Here is a 23,170-nt window from a genome sequence, read left to right on the forward strand (position 1 = left end):
GTTAAGTCAGGGAGCATTAATAAAGTGTTATAATGGCAGAGGGTTTCAACCACACTACCTCTTACAAATTGGATCTGACAGAACATTGTAACGACCCTGGGTTTATAAGCGAGGATATCGGACTCTGCCTCCCGAGCATTGCTTTTGCGTCACAGTCGATAGCGCGCTGGACTTCGGGCTAGAAGGTCGAGGGTTCGAGACCTGCTCCCTGCCTGTTTCATTACAATGTGAATGTTCTAAATATAAAACAAGGAACAGAACCTGGTATTCCCAGGCAGTCAGCCGGCCAAGTACTAAACAAGCCCAACCCTGCTTAGCAGCCCAGGTCGGGCGGTTTCAGGCTAGTATGGCCGTAAGCAAAGGAGTAACTCTTTCTACACGATAAAAAGTTGATGAGTCCCTGGAATGGACCTCTTCCAATTCCTCTCTGTTTAACTTTTATTTCACCTTTATTTAACTCGGCAAGTCAGTTAAGAACAAATTCTTATTTACAATGACGGCCTACCAGAAGGTTAAAAGGCCTCCTGTGGGGACGGGGGCTGGGATAAATATAAATCTAGGACAAAACACACATCATGACAAGAGAGACAACACAACATAAAGAGAGACCAAAGATAACAACATAGCATGACAGGAACACATGACAATACAGCATGGTAGCAGCACATCATGGCAGAAACACATGACAACACAACATGGCAGCAGCACAATATGGCAGAAACACATGACAACACAGCATGGTAGCAGCACAACATGCCAACACAACATGGCAGAAACACATGACAACACAACATGACAGCAGCACAATATGGCAACACAACATGGTAGCAACACAACATGGTTGCAACACAACATGGTTGCAACACAACATGGCAGCACAACATGGTAGCAGAACAACATGGTAGCAGCACAAAACAGGGTGCCAACATTGGGCAAATGACAACAGCACAAAGGACAAGAAGGTAGAGACAACAAAACATCACGCAAATTGAAATGTCTTTCAATATTGGCTTTACAGAAATATTTAAATAGAGATTGACAGCTTCTAGTGTAAAAAAAAAAGCATGTAGAGGTCTAATTTTTATCATAAGTACACTTCAACTGTGAGAAACGGAATCTTAAAAATTCAGAATATCACATTGTATGATTTTGAAGTAAGTAATTTGCATTTTATTGCATGACATAAGTATTTGATACATCAGAAAAGCAGAACTTAATATTTGGTACAGAAGCCTTTGTTTGCAATTACAGAGATCATACGTTTCCTGTAGTTCTTGACCAGGTTTGCACACACTGCAGCAGGGATTTTGGCCCACTCCTCCATACAGACCTTCTCCAGATCCTTCAGGTTTCGGGGCTGTCGCGGGGCAATACGGACTTTCAGCTCCCTCCAAAGATTTTCTATTGGGTTCAGGTCTGGAGACTGGCTAGGCCACTCCAGGACCTTGAGATGCTTCTTACGGAGCCGCTCCTTAGTTGCCCTGGCTATGTGTTTCGGGTCGTTGTCATGCTGGAAGACACAGCCACGACCCATCTTCAATGCTCTTACTGAGGGAAGGAGGTTGTTGGCCAAGATCTCGCGATACATGGCCCCATCCATCCTCCCCTCAATACGGTGCAGTCGTCCTGTCCCCTTTGCAGAAAAGCATCCCCAAAGAATGTTGTTTCCACCTCCATGCTTCATGGTTGGGAGGGTGTTCTTGGGGTTGTACTCATCCTTCTTCTTCCTTCAAACACAGCGAGTGGAGTTTAGACCAAAAGGCTCTATTTTTGTCTCATCAGACCACATGACCTTCTCCCATTCCTGCTCTGGATCATCCAGATGGTCATTGGCAAACTTCAGATGGGCCTGGACATGCGCTGGTTTGAGCAGGGGGACCTTGCGTGCGCTGCAGGATTTTAATCTATGACGGCGTAGTGTGTTACTAATGGTTTTCTTTGAGACTGTGGTCCCAGCTCACTTCAGGTCATTGACTAGGTCCTGCCGTGTAGTTCTGGGCTGATCCCTCACCTTCCTCATGATCATTGATGCCCCACGAGGTGAGATCTTGCATGGAGCCCCAGACCGAGGGTGATTGACCGTCATCTTGAACTTCTTCCATTTTCTAATAATTGCGCCAACAGTTGTTGCCTTCTCACCAAGCTGCTCGCCTATTGTCCTGTAGCCCATCCCAGCCTTGTGCTGGTCTACAATTTAACCCTGATGTCCTTACACAGCTCTCTGGTCTTGGCCATTGTGGAGAGGTTAGAGTCTGTTTGATTGAGTGTGTGGACAGGTGTCTTTTATACAGGTAGTGAGTTCAAACAGGTGCAGTTAATACAGGTAATGAGTGGAGAACAGGAGGGCTTCTTAAAGGAAAACTAACAGGTCTGTGAGAGCCAGAATTCTTACTGGTTGGTAGGTGATCAAATACTTATGTCATGCAATAAAATGCAAATTAATTACTTAAAAATCATACAATGTGAATTTCTGGATTTTTAGATTTTAGATTCCGTCTTTCACAGTTGAAGTGTACCTATGATAAAAATTACAGACCTCTACATGCTTTGTAAGTAGCAAAACCTGCAAAATCGGCAGTGTATCAAATACTTGTTCTCCCCACTGTACATCAGATAACATGGACTGCCACTCATACAGGTAAAGATACCAGTACATAACTTACACACATTTCAGAGTTCATACTGTATATTGTTATTGTGTATATATTTCCAATCAACCATTTAATTTTTTTAACAACTTTATTACTTAGCTATTTATGGATATTTTTGTTTAGGAGAGCTTGCAAGTAATCATTTCACTGTACCGTTTACACCCTGTATCCTGTGCAAAGGAAGACGAGAGCGGCCATGATGGATACCGCCATCCTCCTGCTTCGTTTTCCATCGGTGCTGACAGGGGCTACCTCATGTATGCTGGACAGCCTCGTTTCTGCAGGAAGTGTAGCACGTACGGGCACCTCGCGGATGCCTGCACACAGACAAGGTGCAGAAACTGTGGAATTATTGGACACACAATGAGGGATTGCACCGTGCCAAAGCGCTGCAGTCTGTGTAACTCAGAGGACCACCTGTTCCGTCACTGCCCGAAGGCAGTCCCCTCTTACGCCAGAGCGGTGAGCGGGAAAAGAGCGGAAGGCGGGAAAAGACCAGATGAGGGAGAAGGCATGGAACTACGCGCTATTGAGGAGGTTGTGGATGAGATAGTGATGGAGAGAGAACTGCGAGAGTCAGAGGAGAGCGGGAGTGAGACGCCATCATCATCTCACGAGGAGAGAGGAGAAGCGGACAGAAGTTGGAATAAGCAAGTGGAGGAGGAGAAGGGAGAGCCCACTGCGCCCGCGGCTACCGAGAGCTGGACAACGGTGAGAGAGAGGAGAAAGTGCGCGGTGAAAAGGAAGCAGATGAGCCCTGTTTCCCCACTCATCCGCATGGAGGCGACGGAGAAGTCCGCTTTGGGGGGGAATCGCTTCAGTTGTTTCGAAAGCGGGAAGTCTGAGGAGAAAAGCGAGGGAAACCTGGGCAGCGCAGAGGAGTCTCTGCTAACCCCGTCAGGCGCGGCCTCCATCGTGAGCAGCGGTCTGGCACCCAGTGGGGTTCCAGCACCCACGCAGATGGAGGGGGAGCATGAGGAGGAGGACAGTGTTTTCCCGACCCCTATCTTGGTGGACAGTCCTCCGACTGGAGACCATCGTTTCCCAGACCGGCCGCCAAATGAGTTAATGTACTTAAAGTGAGTTTGGAAAATAATGTCATAATTAGATAGTTGTCTTTTTCCCTCTTTACCTCATGTCGTCTTTTATTAACCTAGCTAGCATCAATGTTAGAGGGTTTAGGAACCCAGTTAAAAGGGCGACTGTTTTTTCCCATTTGTCCTCCATTCGCTTCTCTGTGTGTTTTTTACAAGAAGTACATTTAAAAGATCAAAATGACGTGGAGAGGTTTACGCGGGAATGGGTTCAGGGAGAGTCGAGGTGGAGTGTCGGAGGGGTGCATTCTACAGGGGTTGGTGTTCTATGTGGGAATAGGGATTTAAAAATAGTAGGAAGTTTTTCGGCAGTACACGGGAGGGTTTTAATAGTAGATATCGATTGGAAGGGTAAATGTTTTAGATTTATTAATGTATATGCACCATCGGCACCCAAGGAAAGGAGGGAAATGCTTAACGACCTAGACGCTATTTTTATGACAAACAGACAGGTGTTTATGGGGGGAGATTTTAATGTGTCATATGACCGAGGTAATCTAGGCGGGCATCTTGTAAAAAGTCTTATAGGTAAATATAATTTGGTTGATTCTTATAGAATGGCGCATGCGGATGATCCCGGTTTCACTTGGGGAAACAGCAGGGGCTCGAGGAGCCGAATAGATTATCTGTTTGTTCCGCGTGAACTCCGTGTGTCCTCCGCGTGCGTTACACCGGTTTTTTATTCGGACCACAGTTGCCTGTCTGTGACAGTAGAATTAAAAACAATTGAATTTGGAAAAGGGTATTGGAAAATTAATAACGGCATTTTACATGACAAAACTTTTGGGACAAGATTCAGGTCTTTTTTCCAGGGCTGTGTAGCTATGAAACCTTTTTATTCCACTGTCATAGAGTGGTGGGAGAGCACAAAATTAAGAATCAAGAGTTTTATTCAGAATTTTTGCAAAGACAAAGTACGTAATAACCACACAGAATTTTATAAATTGCAGAATGAACTAAAAGATCTTCACATCCAAGGAAATGTAAATGGTGGTGGGTTAGATAAAGACAAATTGGGTATCCTGCTGAAAAAGCAACACACATTATTTGAAAAGAAAGCTCGAGACTTCATTTTTAAAAGTCAGCAAGATAAATGGGAAAATGATGAGAAGTGCTCGGCATATTTTTTCAAGCAAATTAAATCACTGGGAAAGAGGAGGACTATTTCGGCTTTATTGGACCAAGATGGGGAGATGGTTGAGGATAGAGATGGCATGCTTGGTGTCGCTACACACCACTTTTCTCAGCTATTTCAAAAACAAACAATTGATTATGAGAAAGGAACTAAATTTTTAAAATGCGTGGATGTGCAAATACCTTTGGATATTAGAGACCAATTAGAAGGGGAATTGAAATTAGATGAAATTTATATGGCACTGAAGAGCATGAAAGATAACAAAGTACCAGGAGTGGATGGGCTCTCTAAAGAGTTTTACATTGTTTTTTGGGATATAATTGGATGTCATCTGTTGGAAGTGTTTAGAGGTATATTTGGTTTAGAGCAAATGGGAGGTTCGATGTGTGAGGGGGTAATCTCACTACTGTATAAAAAGGGAGACCCCAAGACATTAGCAAATTGGAGACCGTTAACAATGTTGTGTGTTGACTATAAATTATTAAGCAAAGCCGTAACTAATCGCCTATCTTCTGCCATGGCATATGTTGTTGGTTTAGACCAAACATGTGGTGTGGTGGGGAGAAGATTAACCTGGAACTTACAATTGCACAGAGACGTTCAAGCCTATTTAGAGGAAAGGCACCTGCAAGCTATTACTGTGAATTTGGACCAGGAAAAAGCCTTTGACATGGTAAACCATGAGTTTTTGTTTAGAATTATGGGGAAATTTGGGTTTGGAAATAATTTTATGAAATGGGTAAACATTCTGTATAGTAATGTGGGTAGCAGGGTAAATATTAATGGGAATATTGGAAATATTATCAAGCAATTACGAGGTGTCAGACAGGGTGACCCTCTATCTGCTCTATTGTATGTTTTATATATTGAACCTTTCGCATGCGCAATTAGGAAAAATTATAACATCAAAGGCATCATTTTACCTGGAGGGGAAATGCTAAAAATATCGCAATATGCGGACGACACAGTTTTATATTTACAAGACGACCTGAGCTTGAAAGAGTCTATCAAAGTCATTGATGAATTCTCTGTTGCGTCTGGGTCGAAGATAAACAAGAATAAAACAGAAATAAAATATTTGGGACAGTGGAAAAGGAGAACGGACCAGTTATGTGGTTTGACTGTGTGCACAGGACCAATGGTTGTGCTCGGCATATCTTTCGGAAATGAAATTAAAGATGACATGTTTAATTGGAAAGAAAAACTATTATCGATTAATAAAAGATTGGGACTGTGGAAAGTCAGGCGACTATCTTTTAGTGGGAAGGTGTTAGTGCTGAAGGCGGACATTCTGCCTTCATTACTTCACCTTGCATATGTGTTTCCCATGCCGGTGTCGCTAAGAAAAACTTTTATACGGGTACTGTTTAATTTCTTTTGGGGGGGATATGAGTACATCCGTAGAGATCGGATGTACCAGCCTATAGAGGCTGGTGGAAGGGATTTCCCTCATATTCCTCTCAAGCTAGATGCGTTGTTCTACTCAAACATTTGTAGTCTTTTGTCGTCTTCTGTACACAAATGTCACATTTTAATAAAATTCTGGCTGTCTGTACCGTTAAGGTTCATGGTGAAGTGGGATAATAGTAAGCCAAAAGCTGAAATTATCCCGTTACATTTTAAGAAAATAGTGGAATGGGCAAGGAAAACCCCTGTCTGCAAAGTAAAGGAAAATGTAATCAACCACAGATTGCTATACGCCAAATTAATAGAAAATTGTCGTCCTAGAGACGGATTACCAATATCGCCTTCCACCTGGCTACGGACACAATTAAAAGGGTTAGACAACAGACTGAAAGATTTTAATTGGCTTGTTTTACACAGACGTCTTCCGGTCCGTTCAACTTTATACGATCATAATTTGACCCTAAATAAATTCTGTCCCAGGGACAATTGTTTCGCAATTGAAACAATTCCACATGTTTTATGGGAATGTTCTTTTGCTCAATCAGTTTGGGGGAAAAGTAAACAATTTTTTGAGATTTTAAAAAACATTGATTATGAAGGGGTTGCCAAACTTGAAATAAAAAATGTGGAAAGGGTGCAATTATTAGCATTAGTGACTCTGGTGTCCCTTATCAAGACCAAACTTTGGGAGGCCAGATGTGGTGCAGTTAATGACACCCTCAAGTGGTCACCGACGGGATTGGTTCAATTTATAAAACAGGAAGTTTGGAAAAGAATACAATTTGAAATAGATAAGGGGGGCATTGCATCAGTAAAACAGAGATGGAAAGGGATTTACCCGTCATTGTAAATGTGTTTATAACCAATATATAATTGTTTTACATAGATACAATTGAAATGTAATCTAAGCCTTTGTAGATATTTGATATACACAGTTTTATCCAGAGTGCATTTTGCCATATGTATATATTTTTATTTATAGAATTGTTTGTGTTGTTTTTGGAGATTGGTAGAGGCATGTTAATGTTGAATATAGGCCAATAATACTGCTCAGGTTCTACAGAACAGCACTTTTTTTAAGGAGTTTTGATATTCTTATATTGTTACGGTACTTTTTGATACTGTTTGTAAGTATCCATGTTATGTACAACGTTATGCACTGAATTTGTATTTGAATGTGAAATGAAAATAAAAATTATTTTTCCAAAAAAAAAAAAAAAAATCTGTTCTTATCAGTTTAATATCTGATACGTCCCCTATCTGGGGACCATATATTAAATTGATTTTTGGAATAGGGAGATGGAATAGGGGCTTGCTCCGTCCACTCCACGCATCGACCTGGTATTGCAGTACCTCCAGGAACGGTGCACCCCCTGCCGTTGTAAATATAAATTGGACGAAGTTAACCGGATGTTAGTTTTATTAGAATCATTACGTTTGAGCAAGTCTGTCAATGATGCCTAGAAAGTGGTGAAGCCACTCGGCCCTGACGCTTTTATGCCGTTTGTATGTGTATAAAATGATGTACAAACATACAGATGAGCTGTTTTCAAAGGAAATGCAACAAAACTTCCAGAAAACACCTGTTCTTACTTGCACCAACGAAACGAGACAAATCCTTATTGAGTTAAAACCAGATTTACTGCTAAACTGGAATAAAAATCTATCAAATAGGGGTGTGGGAAACCATTTGCAGATAACAATATTGACATAACATTTGATATTTTACAAAATATCTCAGGTAAAATAATTGTCCACTTGGTGGCGCCAGACTTCCACCGACCGTCGCCTTGTTCAAGCTATGTGTTCAATCAAAATGCATTTTAATGTTGAACCACTCGACTTCATTACATAGTACATCATCAACACAAATAATGTATGAAATAAAAATAGTCTATATATTTTTTTAAATCTGTCTGTAGAGCCTTGCATGATAAGGTCATTGTAGGGAGGCCTTTATAAAGTTGCCCTCCTAAATTACTAGAGGCCAAACTTCAAAGATGTCCATGGCACTGGACTGCAGTGAGAGCTAGACCGACAATGCGTCCTACGGTCCTGGCTGCCTAACTAAATGTGTGCTTCGCATAATACACTTTTGCAAACATGGCACTTTTGAGGCACACTTTTAAAATTAGGCTTAGTCAGTCACTACAGCAAACTTCATATCATGCACATAAAATACCAATAGGCCTATTGGGTTGGAGAGCATCTATCTACTCACGAAATACTGTATATCGATGAATAAAACATGCACTGTTTTGTTTCATACTGAAAGTTGTCATAATTCAAGTTCCATCCATGAAATATTGGTATGTGGAGAAAAAGTGTCCAATAGTGGTTGAACTATAATCCTACAAATCTACTTTCATTCTCACTAATCGTGAAACTGTATGACAACAGTCCAGTCGTCGTGAACCGTGCGCCAGGCTCCAGGTTTAACCTGCTACATAAGTTCCATAATGATTACAATAGGCTACATGTCCAAAATGATCGCTAAAATAAATGTATGTGGGTATTACTGACAGACGGCTCCAGATCGTTGCTGATACTAATTGTAAAATAAAAGCCTGGGCGTATAATCGAACCCTTCTAAATCGCATGTTTTCAGCTCGGCAGGTTTAGCCCTACGGAAGCCTGTAGCTTGGGGCTCCAAATGTCATACAAGCGAATCATGACGGCACACAATCAGAATTCTGAATAATGGCACAGTTATGTATAACCTACTTGACCGTGGAAAAATCCATTTCATATATTGTCCCCAGATAGAGGACATATCAGATATTAAACTGATAAGAACAGATTTATTTTATTTTGGAAAAATGGTTATTGTCGCAGGGTTTCTTAAAATAGCTCATACTTTTAACATAATCATTTGTACGCTTTAAAACGACATAATATGCATAAAAAACTGCATTGAAACATTATATGTTAAAAGTACATGTTATTAAAACACCCTAAGAAAGAAGTACTTTTAAACATGTCCAATCTGTAAAAGCCATTTCAAATGTGCACATTATAATTCAAACAAGAGTATACCTTTTAAAGACATGTAAACGGTTTAAAAGTCCCTTTATTAAAAAAGAGGTCTCTCCTTTGTGCAGGAACGAGGTGAGTCCTTATCAAACTTGCCTCCTCCTGCTCTTCCGAATCAACTCCGCCCCATCCTTCAGGGCCCAGAAGAGATCCCTCCCCTAGGCGCTGCAGCACTGTCAGGCCGGGACCTTAGATGTTGTGGGTGATACCTTGTCTGGGTTTGAGGCTCTATTTTGTCCATACCACCTCAGGGCTTCCGTAGCTATCAAGGCCACTGTCTGATGGGTGGTCTCCATGCGTTTCCCTACCAACAAGTTGTCAGAGGACCGCAGTGCGTCCTTCAGACACGTGAGGGTGAGCCAGAGCTTGGTGGAATCGGCCTTCGGTCCACCCGTTACAGCAGGAGCTGAGGTGTTGTGTCCTGAGCTGAGGCGTGGTGTCCTGAGCTGAGGCGTGGTGTCCTGAGCTGAGGCGTGGTGTCCTGAGCTGAGGCGTGGTGTCCTGAGCTGAGGCGTGGTGTCCTGAGCTGAGGCGTGGTGTCCTGAGCTGAGGAGTGGTGTCCTGAGCTGAGGCGTGGTGTCCTGAGCTGAGGCGTGGTGTCCTGAGCTGAGGCGTGGTGTCCTGAGCTGAGGCGTGGTGTCCTGAGCTGAGGCGTGGTGTCCTGAGCTGAGGCGTGGTGTCCTGAGCTGAGGCGTGGTGTCCTCCCCTGCTGGCAGACACGAGGAGATCAGGGGGCTTCTTTCCACAGGTCTCTGGTTTATTTCATTGCAGTTACTCTTCTCTTCCTTATAGTTTCTTAATGTTTGGTATCTGTTTTGATATTTACATTTACATTAGTGGTACATATAGAGAGGAGACTGGGACAGGCCTTTCTCCAGTATTAACACTAAAGCTCACCACACCTCCTCCTCTTCCTCCTCCTAACTCACGATGGAGGTATAGGACTAGAATAACCTCATCAGGCCTTTCTCCAGTATTACCACTAAAGCTCACCACACCTCCTCTTCCTCCTCCTAACTCACGATGGAGGTATAGGACTAGAATAACCTCATCAGGCCTTTCTCCAGTATTACCACTAAAGCTCACCACACCTCCTCCTCTTCCTCATCTTCGTCCAACCTCTTCATCCTCTTCTTTTGTTTCCTCCTCTCGACTCATTTATTTAACTAGGCAAGTCAGTTAAGAACTAATTCTTATTTACAATGACAGCCTACCGACCGGGCAAAACCCGGACGACACTGGGCCAATTGTGCGCCGCAGTATGGGACTCCTAATCACGGCCGGTTGTGATACAGCCTGGAATCGAACCAGGGTTTGGAGTGACGCCTCTAGCCTTAGACCGCTGCGCTACTCGGGAGCCCAACAATACCCAATCACTTACCTACCAATTTAAATCAACCTTTTAAGTATAATTCCTCTTGTATTCCCTGAACATCCAAACATAGAAGTGGATAATAGCTTTCAGACAGGCTGTGGCCTGCAAAACTGTGCTTTTATCTGCGAGATATTGAATCTCAATCGTCTTACTAATAACTTTTAGAATTCTAATTGAATGGAGAAGCAGCCTACATCCTCTTGATTTTTATCATCTTAGTTGTATCTCGTGTGAAGTTTCAGACGCATGTGATTGTAACTGAGACATCCAAGATGTCAGTGGATTGACCGAATGAAGACAGACTTTGTTTTACTGTACCAGTGCTTGTGAATAAAAAAAATCTTTGAGGAACTATTTCTTCACAATTTTTTTACAGAAGGATGTTCAGAGAACAACCAGCCCATTGTTGGACCAGGCTTTATTCTCACTTTCTACTGGTTCTCTTATGTAGGTGTAGCAGACTGTCTCAGAGGAGAGTACCACGTTGCAGGTGTAGCAGACTGTCTCAGAGGAGAGTACCACGTTGCAGGTGTAGCAGACTCTCAGAGGAGAGTACCACGTTGCAGGTCACTTCTCAGTTCCTATGCTTCCTGGCTGATGTTTTGGTCACTTTTGAATGCTGGCGGTGCTTTCACTCTAGTGGTAGCATGAGACGGAGTCTACAACCCACACAAGTGGCTCAGGTAGGTTTCCTCTAGAGCAGTGATGTTTTGGGGCAGTTGCTGGGCAACACGGACTTTCAACTCCCTCCAAAGATTTTCTATGGTGTTGAGATCTGGAGACTGGGCAACGAAGCCACTCCTTCGTTGTCCGGGCGGTGTGTTTGGGATCATTGTCATGCTGACAGACCCAGCCACGTTTCATCTTCAATGCCCTTGCTGATGGAAGGAGGTTTTCACTCAAAATCTCACGATACATGGCCCCATTCATTCTTTCCTTTACACGGATCAGTTGTCCTGGTCCCTTTGCAGAAAAACAGCCCCAAAGCATGTTTCCACCCCCATGCTTCACAGTAGGTATGGTGTTCTTTGGATGCAACTCAGCATTCTTTGTCCTCCAAACACGACGAGTTGAGTTTTTACCAAAAAGTTATATTTTGGGTTTCATCTGACCATTTGACATTCTCCCAATCTTCTTCTGGATCATCCAAATGCTCTCTAGCAGACTTCAGACGGGCCTGGACATGTACTGGCTTAAGCAGGGGGACACGTCTGGCACTGCAGGATTTGAGTCCCTGGCGGCGTAGTGTGTTACTGATGGTAGGCTTTGTTACTTTGGTCCCAGCTCTCTGCAGATCATTCACTTGGTCCCCCCGTGTGGTTCTGAGATTTTTGCTTACCGTTCTTGTGATCATTTTGACCCCACGGGGTGAGATCTTGCGTGGAGCCCCAGATCGAGGGAGATTATCAGTGGTCTTGTATGTCTTCCATATACTAATAATTGCTCCCACAGTTGATTTCTTCAAACCAAGCTGCTTACCTATTGCAGATTCAGTCTTCCCAGCCTGGTGTAGGTCTACCATTTTGTTTCTGGTGTCCTTTGACAGCTCTTTGGTCTTGGCCATAGTGGAGTTTGGAGTGTGACTATTTGAGGTTGTGGACAGGTGTCTTATATACTGATAACAAGTTCAAACAGGTGCCATTAATACAGGTAACGAGTGGAGGACAGAGGAGCCTCTTAAAAAAGAAGTTACAGGTCTGTGAGAGCCAGAAATCTTGCTTGTTTGTAGGTGACCAAATACTTATTTTCCACCATAATTTGCAAATAAATAATTAAAAATCCTACAATGTGATTTTCTGGATTTTTTTTCTCATTTTGTCTGTCATAGTTGAAGTCTACCAATGATGAAAATTACAGACCTCTCATCTTTTTAAGTGGGAGAACTTGCACAATTGGTGGCTGACTAAATACTTTTTTGCCCCACTGTACATACAAAACCATGCTCTTTCCATGACAGACTGACCAGGTGAATCCAGGTGAAAGCTAACCCTAACCCTTATTGATGTCTCTTGTTAAATCCACTTCGATCGGTGTAGATGAAGGGGAGGAGACCGGGTTAAAGAGGAAGGGGAGGAGACCGGGTTAAAGAGGAAGGGGAGGAGACCGGGTTAAAGAGGAAGGGGAGGAGACCGGGTTAAAGATGAAGGGGAGGAGACCGGGTTAAAGAGGAAGGGGAGGAGACCGGGTTAAAGATGAAGGGGAGGAGACCGGGTTAAAGATGAAGGGGAGGAGACCGGGTTAAAGATGAAGGGGAGGAGACCGGGTTAAAGATGAAGGGGAGGAGACCGGGTTAAAGATGAAGGGGAGGAGACCGGGTTAAAGATGAAGGGGAGGAGACCGGGTTAAAGATGAAGGGGAGGAGACCGGGTTAAAGATGAAGGGGAGGAGACCGGGTTAAAGATGAAGGGGAGGAGACCGGGTTAAAGATGAAGGGGAGGAGACCGGGTTAAAGATGAAGGGGAGGAGACGCTTTCAACACCTTGTAGAGTCAACATGGGGCCAGCATCCCTGTGGAACGCCTTCAACACCTTGTAGAGTCAACATGGACCAGCATCCCTGTGGAACGCTTTCAACACCTTGTAGAGTCCAGGAATAATAATGACTGGTTATGCCCTGCTATTGTTTTAATTTGGATTTTATTTTTGTACCCAAATATACTTTATTTGAGTCTGTTCTGAGGGCAAAAGGGGGTGCAACTCAATATTAGGACGGTGTTCCTAATGTTTTGTACACTCAGTTTACAGGCCTAAATAGTGATAAAGCAGGATCATTTGCATCTGTTAAATCTACCCTTCAGAATGACTTCGATAGCAACAGTGAATCTATTTAGTTTTCAAGTGGAGACCTTTCGACAATCATTCTCACGATAGCTCATTGGTAACAACAGTCAGTGACAACTATCATAGCTATTTTTCCAGTAGGATGTGCTGCCAAGCCTATTGTTTTCTTTCATCTGATCGTGGATATGACATCGATGATCTGACATTGTTTTAAAGGAACAGACAAACCTTGCAATGCAAGTTGAACAAAATTTGGTTATCATGACGACATAATATTGTGGTTTGAAATTTCACCCTCGAAACAAGTTAAGACCTTTTTTTTTCTCCAAATCCAATGTATTTCCCTGTTATGCTCTGGGCGCAATTAGCAGATCAACCCATAAATAACATTAAAATACTTCATTTGTTATTCTAAAATGCATTAAAAAAATATTCTTAAAACAGTGATTTTATTAAATTAGGTGGATAAAATAAGACAACTTTAATCTTTAATATTGTTTATATTTCCATTACCAATCCTGAAAATGTGCTGTGAAAAAGAAAAACAAGTGATAATAACCCAGTACAACCTTCTTTCCTAAATACATTTGGTCTGTTTCTCACCTCACTTGATACAAGCCGTGCAAAGTTATGCCAAGGAGACCTAGAGTGATTGTTGCTTCAACTCAGTGGAAGCGATTATACTGGGTTTCTCAGTGTAGCAGTGCTGCTCTAGGATCAGTTTAGTCTTTTTCTGATCATAATGAATAAGAAGGGGGGGGGCCATCTGATTCTAGATCAGCGTATCTACTCAGACGTTTTGTGAACATAGGCCCAGGATGAAATGGTCAGCGCCGTGTTTACTACTTGACCCTACGGCTATTTATTGAAATGCAAAATGTAAAATACAAAATGTATTTTCCTTCGTCAAACAGTAACAATTAAATTTTGTTTGACAGATCATTTATTTTAAAAGATCTAATTAAATTCATTCTAGGATTGGGAAAAAAAACAAGTTTGATGCTGGGTTTTCGCATCTCATTATGGGAGGTGAAACATTTTGGTATCCAGAACACAGTCTTATTGGTCAGTCAGTTTCGAGGAATCGTTGAAGGAATTTCTAACGAGGAGAAACAACCCTGCTGAAATCAGACGTTCCTCGTCAAACCATTCAACACTTCTTTTCAGAATCGAGTTTGTGTGCGGCTGGCGACATAAGGGTGGTTATCATTGGATGGCTCTGGGCAGTAGAATAGGTCATAGGTCATGCCCTGAGGGGGCTTGGTGGAGCAGAGCGGAGGGGGAATGGGGACAGACATTGGAACCCTACTAAATGCCACCCTATCCCCTATATAAAGGGTTCTACATAGGGAACAGGGTGTCGTTTGAGACAGAAATCGGGTTGGTGTCACGTCACATGAAGTCCTCGTAGTCTTGTGCGTAACCTCCATCGAACTCTCCGTAGTCCGATAGGTCATCCTTCATCTTGGACTTCATCCCTCCGGCAGCAACCACACCTTTCTTTTTCTTCTTCCCTTTATTCAGCTGCTGTTGGAAATAAAGACGGATTCGTTTTGTCTTATGACAGTAATTCATTTTATCATCATGTCCATTAGGGCACGCCTCAGTCTGTTTTCTTCCGTTTGATGCCTAATGAACATGACCCGGACTGAATACCGGTCTAAGTAGACCATGGATACTGGTGATAAATGTCTCTGTATGTAACCATTTTAAAAGCTTGCTTTTGGTTTATTTGTAAATAAAGCATGTCAGTTTTGTCACAGATTTTTTTTTTTTAAACTTTTTTTTTGTCTGTCATTTTGAAAAAGAAAATAATAAAAAACCCACTAACCTTTTCTTGTTTCTGTTTTTCACTTAGTAAGACTGTGAGGGAGTTGCTGACTTTCTTCAAGTCCTCTACCTCTACTGTAACATAAGAGATGCACAGTTAAAACAGTATTTCATATAATACAGGAACAGCCCCACTGACCGTTGAGATGCATGACCAATAACATCGGTTACTTTTCAAACGGTATATTATTAAATCAATACTTACATGAGACAGAGGTCTCGAAACAAGGACTCTAGGAAGCCGGAATAGTGTATTGACGTCTCAAAAGGTGATTTCTTGTCTTTTAACAACTTTTCAAACTCTGAACTCATCTTTAGAAGACGGGCTTATGGCATCAATTCCTTTTACGTTGTTGACGACACCTGATTTGAGAAGGAAAAAAATGATTTGAGCACCAATGATATGAAGCTTTCCACAGGCAACTGGTGTTGACAATGTCTAAAACTCTTGATGCTTAAACCAGACATTTTGCAATATAAATGGCAGATTCTCTGTAAAGCTTTCTATGAATCTGTAATACAGTGCCTTGCGAAAGTATTCGGCCCCCTTGAACTTTGCGACCTTTTGCCACATTTCAGGCTTCAAACATAAAGATATAAAACTGTAAAACTGTAAGAATCAACAACAAGTGGGACACAATCATGAAGTGGAACGACATTTATTGGATATTTCAAACTTTTTTAACAAATCAAAAACTGAAAAATTGGGCCTGCAAAATTATTCAGCCCCTTTACTTTCAGTGCAGCAAACTCTCCAGAAGTTCAGTGAGGATCTCTGAATGATCCAATGTTGACCTAAATGACTAATGATGATAAATACAATCCACCTGTGTGTAATCAAGTCTCCATATAAATGCACCTGCACTGTGATAGTCTCAGAGGTCTGTTAAAAGCGCAGAGAGCATGTGTCTCACTTGTTGTTGATTCTTCACAAAAAAAATACAGTTTTATATCTTTATGTTTGAAGCCTGAAATGTGGCAAAAGGTCGCAAAGTTCAAGGGAGCCGAATACTTTCGCAAGGCACTGTATGTGTAGACTGTCAGCCTTAAATATTTGTCATTCAACATACTTTTGGTAATGTAGTGTATGTGGACACCTGCTTGTCGAACATCTCATTCTAAAATCATGGGCATTTAATATGCAGTTGGTCCCCCCTTTGCTGATATAACAGCCTCCACTCTTCTGGGAAGGCTTTCCACTAGATGTTGGAACATTGCTGCTATAACAGCCTCCACTCTCCTGGGAAGGCTTTCCACTACATGTTGGAACATTGCTGCTATAACAGCCTCCACTCTTCTGGGAAGGCTTTCCACTAGATGTTGGAACATTGCTGCTATAACAGCCTGCACTCTTCTGGGAAGGCTTTCCACTAGATGTTGGAACATTGCTGCTATAACAGCCTCCACTCTTCTGGGAAGACTTTCCACTAGATGTTGGAACATTGCTGCTATAACAGCCTCCACTCTTCTGGGAAGACTTTCCACTAGATGTTGGAACATTGCTGCTATAACAGCCTCAACTCTTCTGGGAAGGCTTTCCACTAGATGTTGGTACATTACTGCAGGGGGACTTGATTCCATTCAGCCACAAGAGCATTAGTGATGTCGGGCACTGATGTTGGGCGATTAGGCACGCAGTCAGCATTCATCCCGAAGGCTTTCGATGGGATTGAGGTCAGGTCTCTGTGCAGTCAAGTTCTAAACACACTGATCGACTAACCATTTCTGCATGGACCTCGCTTTGTGCACGGGGGTATTCATGCTGAAAGAGCCTTCCCATATATTACCTCAATTATCTCGACACTGGTGCCCCCTCACATTGACTCTGTACCGTAACACCCTGTATATAGTCTCCACATTGGCTCTGTACCGTAATACCTTGTATATTGTCTCCACATTGACTCTGTACCGTAACACCCTGTATATAACCTCCACATTGACTCTGTACCGTAATACCCTGTATATAGCCTCCACATTGACTCTGTACCGTAATACCCTGTATATAGCCTCCACATTGACTCTGTACCGTAATACCCTGTATATAGCCTCCACATTGACTCTGTACCGTAATACCCTGTATATAGCCTCCACATTGACTCTGTACCGTAATACCCTGTATATAGCCTCCACATTGACTCTGTACCGTAATACCCTGTATATAGCCTCCACATTGACTCTGTACCGTAATACCCTGTATATAGCCTCCACATTGACTCTGTACCGTAATACCCTGTATATAGCCTCCACATTGACTCTGTACCGTAATACCCTGTATATAACCTCCACATTGACTCTGTACCGTAATACCTTGTATATAGCCTCCACATTGACTCTGTACCGTAACACCCTGTATATAGCCTCCACATTGGCTCTGTACCGGTACCACTGTATATAGCCTCCACATTGGCTCTGTACCGTAATACCCTGTATATAGCCTCCACATTGACTCTGTACCGTAATACCCTGTATATAGCCCTGCTGTTGTCATTTACTGCTGCGCTTTAATTATTTGTTATTGTTATCTCACTCTTTTTGTAGGTACTTTCTTAAAACTGCATTGTTGGTTAAGGACTTGTAAACATTTCACTGTAAGGTCTACTACACCTGTTGTATTCAGCATTTCACTGTGAGGTCTACTACACCTGTTGTATTCAGCATTACACTGTAAGGTCTACCTACACCTGTTGTATTCAGCATTTCACTGTAAGGTCTACTACACCTGTTGTATTCAGCATTTCACTGTAAGGTGAACTGTAACATTTGATTTAGAGGGATACAGGGTGTGTACATTATTAGGCTTTTGCGTCAGGTCAGACCTAAAAAAAAAAAATACCTGGTCCAACTGAGGTCCTGTCCTTCTTACCTGGAATCTCTGTTTCTTCTCTGTCATCTCAGTCACTCTGCTGATTAAAGACTGTTCCGCTCCCTGCATCTTCTTCATCTCCTGTTTCAGGTTCCCCTGCAAGACAAAAACACAGTGCCGTCATCCTGCCGTCAATAGAAAACATGCTTTAGCTCTCTGGAACACGTATTTATACTATAACGCGTGTGATATGTTTATTCACCACTAACGATCCTTAGACAACATTAATACTATGGCTCATACAACTGGGATGTGATCAGGTATTTTTGTGGTGTGTTGGTATGTGTGTTTGGTAAACACTCCTCTGTTTCTCACCCTCAGCTCCCTCTCGGCCTCTCTGATGCTGACGCAAGCGTGGTCCCGGTGCGACCCGATCACGGTACACACGGTACAGACACACACACTACACTGACGGCAGTAGATTCGGTTCATCTCCTGGTGTTCCGGGCACCTGATGACAATGTAAGTTATACTTCAGCTTGCTGCCAGTTGTTTAATGATTTGTCATATAATAAATTAAATAAAACAATCGTCAACTTTAAATGAAACGTTGAAACACAAAGTATTTACAGGAATTCAATACTTTACTGAAAATACCGTCCAAAGTTGTTAGGAATTTCACTTTGTGCAGCTCAGAAAAGGAAATTCAATTGAGATTCTCCCCAAAATAAGAGTGAAACTTTACCTCCAGGGTGAGGTGTCCTCCACAGGGGGTACCAGGGTGTGGCTCTGGAAGACAGGGGACTCCAGGTGAGGCCGGAGGTGGTCGGAGCACATGGAGGCTCCACACACCAGGCAGGTCTTCACCGCAGGGAGAGAGCCCTGGCTGGGGCAATAGTGGCAGGGTAGGAAGGTCTCCCTAGAGGTTTGACGAGCCAGGCTGGGGGACAGGTTGGTACGTCCAGGGGACAGGTTGTTGGCAGCGCGGGTAGGAGAGGTGGAGGTGCCGATTGGACCAGATCTGTTGGAGATCTCTGGAAGAGGCTCCCGCTCAGCTTCAACAGGCTTCTCCTTCGTAGGGGTGACTAAACGTAAATGGGTTGTTATGGTCGTTTCAGCAGGATTCTTGGCGGGTGTGTACGGATCTCTTGCAGGGGGTAGAGGTGGGTCCAGCTCAACGGCGGTGATTCTTCTTGGCGATGTGTTGGTCATGTGACCTGCTGCTGCTTCAGGTGATTTTCTAGGGTCATTCAGTGGTTCTCTTGTAAGAGGTTCTGTTGCAGCAGGGGGTTCGTCCAGCTCAATGGGTGGGTCTCTCCTAGGGGACCTAGACCTATCACGTGTCAGGTCCGGACCTCTGACGGCGACGGACGCAGTACTAGACGGTTTGGTTGCTAAGGAGAATGGTGCTGCTGGCACCTCCTCCTCACTGGACAACTCGACGTCAGACGATGTGTTCTGATTGGCTGAAGAGGAGGAAGAGGAAGTGGCGGGTCTCTTACGGTCACCAGACCTTCCCCTGGAGTGGGAGGAAGAGGAGCTGCCAGTGGCTTGTCTCTTGTTGTCGTGAAGATGGCCTCCTGGGACAGGAGAACTGGCTGGTCTCTTCCCTAACAGACGCTTGGATTGAGAGATGGAGGCTCTCTTCCCAAGGGTCCAGCCCGCCGAATTTATCTCAATGACATCCTCTTCATTGGCTCTGCCTTCTATACCCAACACAACATACATAACACAAATAAATTAGTTGTGATTAGGCCTACTTAGGTTACATCAAAAGGACACAAACCTAGCTAAATCTAATTGTATTTGTCACAGCACAGAATACAACAGGTGTAGACTTTAAGCGAAATGCTTGCTTTACAAGCCCTTCCCAATGATGCAGAAATACAAAATGATGGGAAATATCATAAATATCATATTATTTTAAGATAGAATAAGGTCGATTGATTTTAAGGCAAGTCAATGGACTTCAGTAGACTTTGACCTGTGTCGTTACTCGTGTGCGTCAGTCAATATAGCGTAATATTGTTGTTAATGTTTCTATCATAGCCAAGTCATCATCACCATATTAAAACAATGTGTTAACTATGTGTTATTGTTTTAAACTGTAGGCCTAGTACCATTACACAGGTACATCTTCCCCAGCAGTAGCCTAACTTTGGAAATGTTCGTTCCCATGACTAGTCAGCGAACCTGGGGTGTATTTATTACGTCTTGGAACGGGAAACCGTTGACCGTTTATGAACCAAACAGAGCAAACGGAATGAAGCGTGGAGGGACCTATCAGAATTGGTCCAATATTAAATTCTCGTTTTCGTTGCAAAAGGTTTTCCGTTTGAAATAAACGGTTTGTGTTACAAAACGTTTTGTAACAGAATCGGCGTAATGAATAAACCCCTGTCTCGTTGTCCCCAGCCTAATTGCGCATGGGCAGAAGTGTCTGGTGAATTCGGGAAGTTACCTGTCGCTGAGCTGGTGCGTGTATGTGCAGGCGCTTCATGTCGCCACGGACTTGCGGTAGTGTCTCTCTTGAACCCCACCGGTAATGTCTTGTACTCCTCCTTGCACTCGGGGCAGTAGTATGGACCGGTGGGCGAACCACTCCATAACTCCTGTATACAGCAGTAGCAGAAAATATGTTTGCATCTCAGCGCAGTCGGATTCCGACATATACCGTGGCACAAAGGACACACCGAGGGCTCGCAGTCCGGGGTCGGCAACGACTGACCCATTTTGCCCAGTAAAAAACGATATTTGTTACGTTTTTTTTGTCAACAACACGACAGGCTCGACCTCCAGGAAACGAAACCGTAAAATTAGGAGGAGCCAAGTGTTTGAATTACGTCCCCAGTGTAGTCCTGCACACTGCGCCCCACTCTTAAAGGTACAGGAAAACAATGTCTCCTCTGACCCAAATACATGTAGCTCGTTAGGTCGACAGATCAAACTACGCAGAGGTCTGCACTAGTGTCATCATTTGAAGAAAACATACACACGAGGAAAAAGCATGCGTACCTGTTGCCCTACCCGGCAGTTTCAGGATGGCTGTGATTGTGAGGTACCCAAGGGGTTAAAATCATACTGGCCTCTCACCATTTTAACGTCACATGAAATACATTTTGAATGGCTTGTAAACATAGATTGTGGAAGTTAATCTCTGAACATAGGTCTACTCTAACCTTTCAATTATTTCTTCATCTGGTTTACTAAACAATTCCAATACGTGTTCTGTGTTTCATTCATAGTTTAAATTCTCCAAAGTGGCCTGGGCTTCTGGAGCTCAGACGTGCAGTAGTACGTGTAGAAACAGATAGGTCGCGTTTTGAAGTGTCAGTCCTATAGCAGGTCGCGTTTTGAAGTGTCTGTCCAATAGCAGGCCACGTTTTGAAGTGTCAGTCCTATAGCAGGCCACGTTTTGAAGTGTCTGTCCTATAGCAGGTCGCGTTTTGAAGTGTCTGTCCTATAGCAGGTCGCGTTTTGAAGTGTCTGTCCAATAGCAGGCCACGTTTTGAAGTGTCTGTCCTATAGCAGGCCACGTTTTGAAGTGTCTGTCCAATAGCGGCCTTTTTCCAAACTGGGTCCTGGGGATCCCAAGGGTTGAACGTTTAGTTTTTTTGCCCCCAGCGCTACACAGCTGACTTAAAATAATAAATTCATCATCAAGCTCTTATTATTTGAGGGGGGGAAAAACTAAATGTTAATCTCCTCCCCAGTCCCACTCGTGCTTAGGTGTTTCTGAGTGTACTGATATATAAAAGTAGGACACATGACATCACGGACACTTTTTTTTTTTTCTAAAACAATTTATATGCAGAATTGTGTCTATTGTTGCCCTCTTATTGGCTAGAATGGACCCACCCACCCACCATCCTGTCTCAGCCTCCAGTATTTATGCTGCAGTAGTTTATGTGTCGGGGGGCTAGGGTCAGTTTGTTATATCTGGAGTACTTATCCTGTCCTATTCGGTGTCCTGTGTGAATCTAAGTGTGCGTTCTCTAATTCTCTCCTTCTCTCTTTCTTTCTTTCTCTCTCTCTCTCGGAGGACCTGAGCCCTAGGACCATGCCCCAGGACTACCTGACATGATGACTCCTTGCTGTCCCCAGTCCACCTGGCCGTGCTGCTGCTCCAGTTTCAACTGTTCTGCCTTATTATTATTCGACCATGCTGGTCATTTATGAACATTTGAACATCTTGGCCATGTTCTGTTATAATCTCCACCCGGCACAGCCAAAAGAGGACTGGCCATCCCACATATGCTCTCTCTAATTCTCTCTTTCTTTCTCTCTCTCGGAGGACCTGAGCCCTAGGACCATGCCCCAGGAATACCTGACATGATGACTCCTTGCTGTCCCCAGTCCACCTGACCGTGCTGCTGCTCCAGTTTAAACTGTTCTGCCTTATTATTATTCGACCATGCTGGTCATTTATGAACATTTGAACATCTTGGCCATGTTATGTTATAATCTCCACCCGGCACAGCCAGAAGAGGACTGGCCACCCCACATAGCCTGGTTCCTCTCTAGGTTTCTTCCTAGGTTTTGGCCTTTCTAGGGAGTTTTTCCTAGCCACGTGCTTCTACACCTGCATTGCTTGCTGTTTGGAGTTTTAGGCTGGGTTTCTGTACAGCACTTTGAGATATCAGCTGATGTACGAAGGGCTATATAAATAAATTTGATTTGACCTGATCTTGCCTCCTCCCGACCGCCTTCCATGTTTTAAGACACGTTATTTTAGAGCTGTGACACACTGGTCTGGACAGGAGGCCTTTAGTAAAAAAGGCATCATTTGCTCAGAATTGGAGCCGACACATTGGTTGGTTCTCTCAACAACAACGACAGGACTTTGTGTTAGCCAGACTAACTCATAGGTGAGTCCCATACTGGCATGTTAAGTCAGGGAGCATTAATAAAGTGTTATAATGGCAGAGGGTTTCAACCACACTACCTCTTACAAATTGGATCTGACAGAACATTGTAACGACCCTGGGTTTATAAGCGAGGATATCGGACTCTGCCTCCCGAGCATTGCTTTTGCGTCACAGTCGATAGCGCGCTGGACTTC

At 43.3% G+C, this 23,170-nt stretch overlaps 1 protein-coding gene, 1 long non-coding RNA gene and 2 pseudogenes across 3 annotated transcripts in view; 2 read left to right on the forward strand and 2 right to left on the reverse strand.

Moving 5' to 3' along the window:
- The window catches only part of LOC110510476, a 46,454-nt gene extending 24,381 nt beyond the window's left edge, over positions 1–22,073 (forward strand). The window contains exon 3 of the long non-coding RNA XR_005039211.1: positions 21,423–22,073. This is a non-coding gene — a long non-coding RNA (uncharacterized LOC110510476). The remainder of the gene's footprint in view (positions 1–21,422) is intronic.
- On the forward strand, positions 7,482–7,662 carry LOC118944193 (annotated as a pseudogene).
- Positions 9,003–9,111, reverse strand: LOC118944228 (annotated as a pseudogene).
- On the reverse strand, positions 13,908–21,166 carry LOC118943882 (putative protein TPRXL). 2 transcript variants are annotated; one of them, XM_036960525.1, is made up of 7 exons: positions 20,570–21,136; positions 18,854–19,814; positions 18,484–18,619; positions 18,169–18,264; positions 15,511–15,668; positions 15,307–15,380; positions 13,908–15,002 (listed from the first exon to the last, which is right to left on the reverse strand). In XM_036960525.1, the coding sequence occupies exons 1-5, from the start codon at positions 20,838–20,840 to the stop codon at positions 15,651–15,653; spliced, it is 1,482 nt and encodes a 493-aa protein (XP_036816420.1). In that variant the 5' UTR covers positions 20,841–21,136; the 3' UTR covers positions 13,908–15,002; positions 15,307–15,380; positions 15,511–15,650. The 2 variants fall into 2 exon arrangements, with proteins under 2 accessions (XP_036816420.1, XP_036816421.1); XM_036960526.1 differs by lacking the exon at positions 18,484–18,619 and having other exon boundaries at positions 20,570–21,166.
- Positions 22,074–23,170: the final 1,097 nt, after the last annotated feature.

Source organism: Oncorhynchus mykiss, chromosome 2 (assembly GCF_013265735.2).
Source record: "Oncorhynchus mykiss isolate Arlee chromosome 2, USDA_OmykA_1.1, whole genome shotgun sequence".
NCBI classification, from domain to species: Eukaryota; Metazoa; Chordata; class Actinopteri; order Salmoniformes; family Salmonidae; genus Oncorhynchus; species Oncorhynchus mykiss.

Coding starts and splice junctions, on each gene's coding strand:
- LOC118943882 (XM_036960525.1), bottom strand. CDS start 20,840: ATGGGTCAGTCGTTGCCGACCCCGGACTGCGAGCCCTCGGTGTGTCCT. Junction 19,815..20,569: donor ACGCACCAGCTCAGCGACAG/GTAACTTCCCGA, acceptor TGTTGGGTATAG/AAGGCAGAGCCAATGAAGAG. Junction 18,620..18,853: donor GAGGACACCTCACCCTGGAG/GTAAAGTTTCAC, acceptor CATTGTCATCAG/GTGCCCGGAACACCAGGAGA.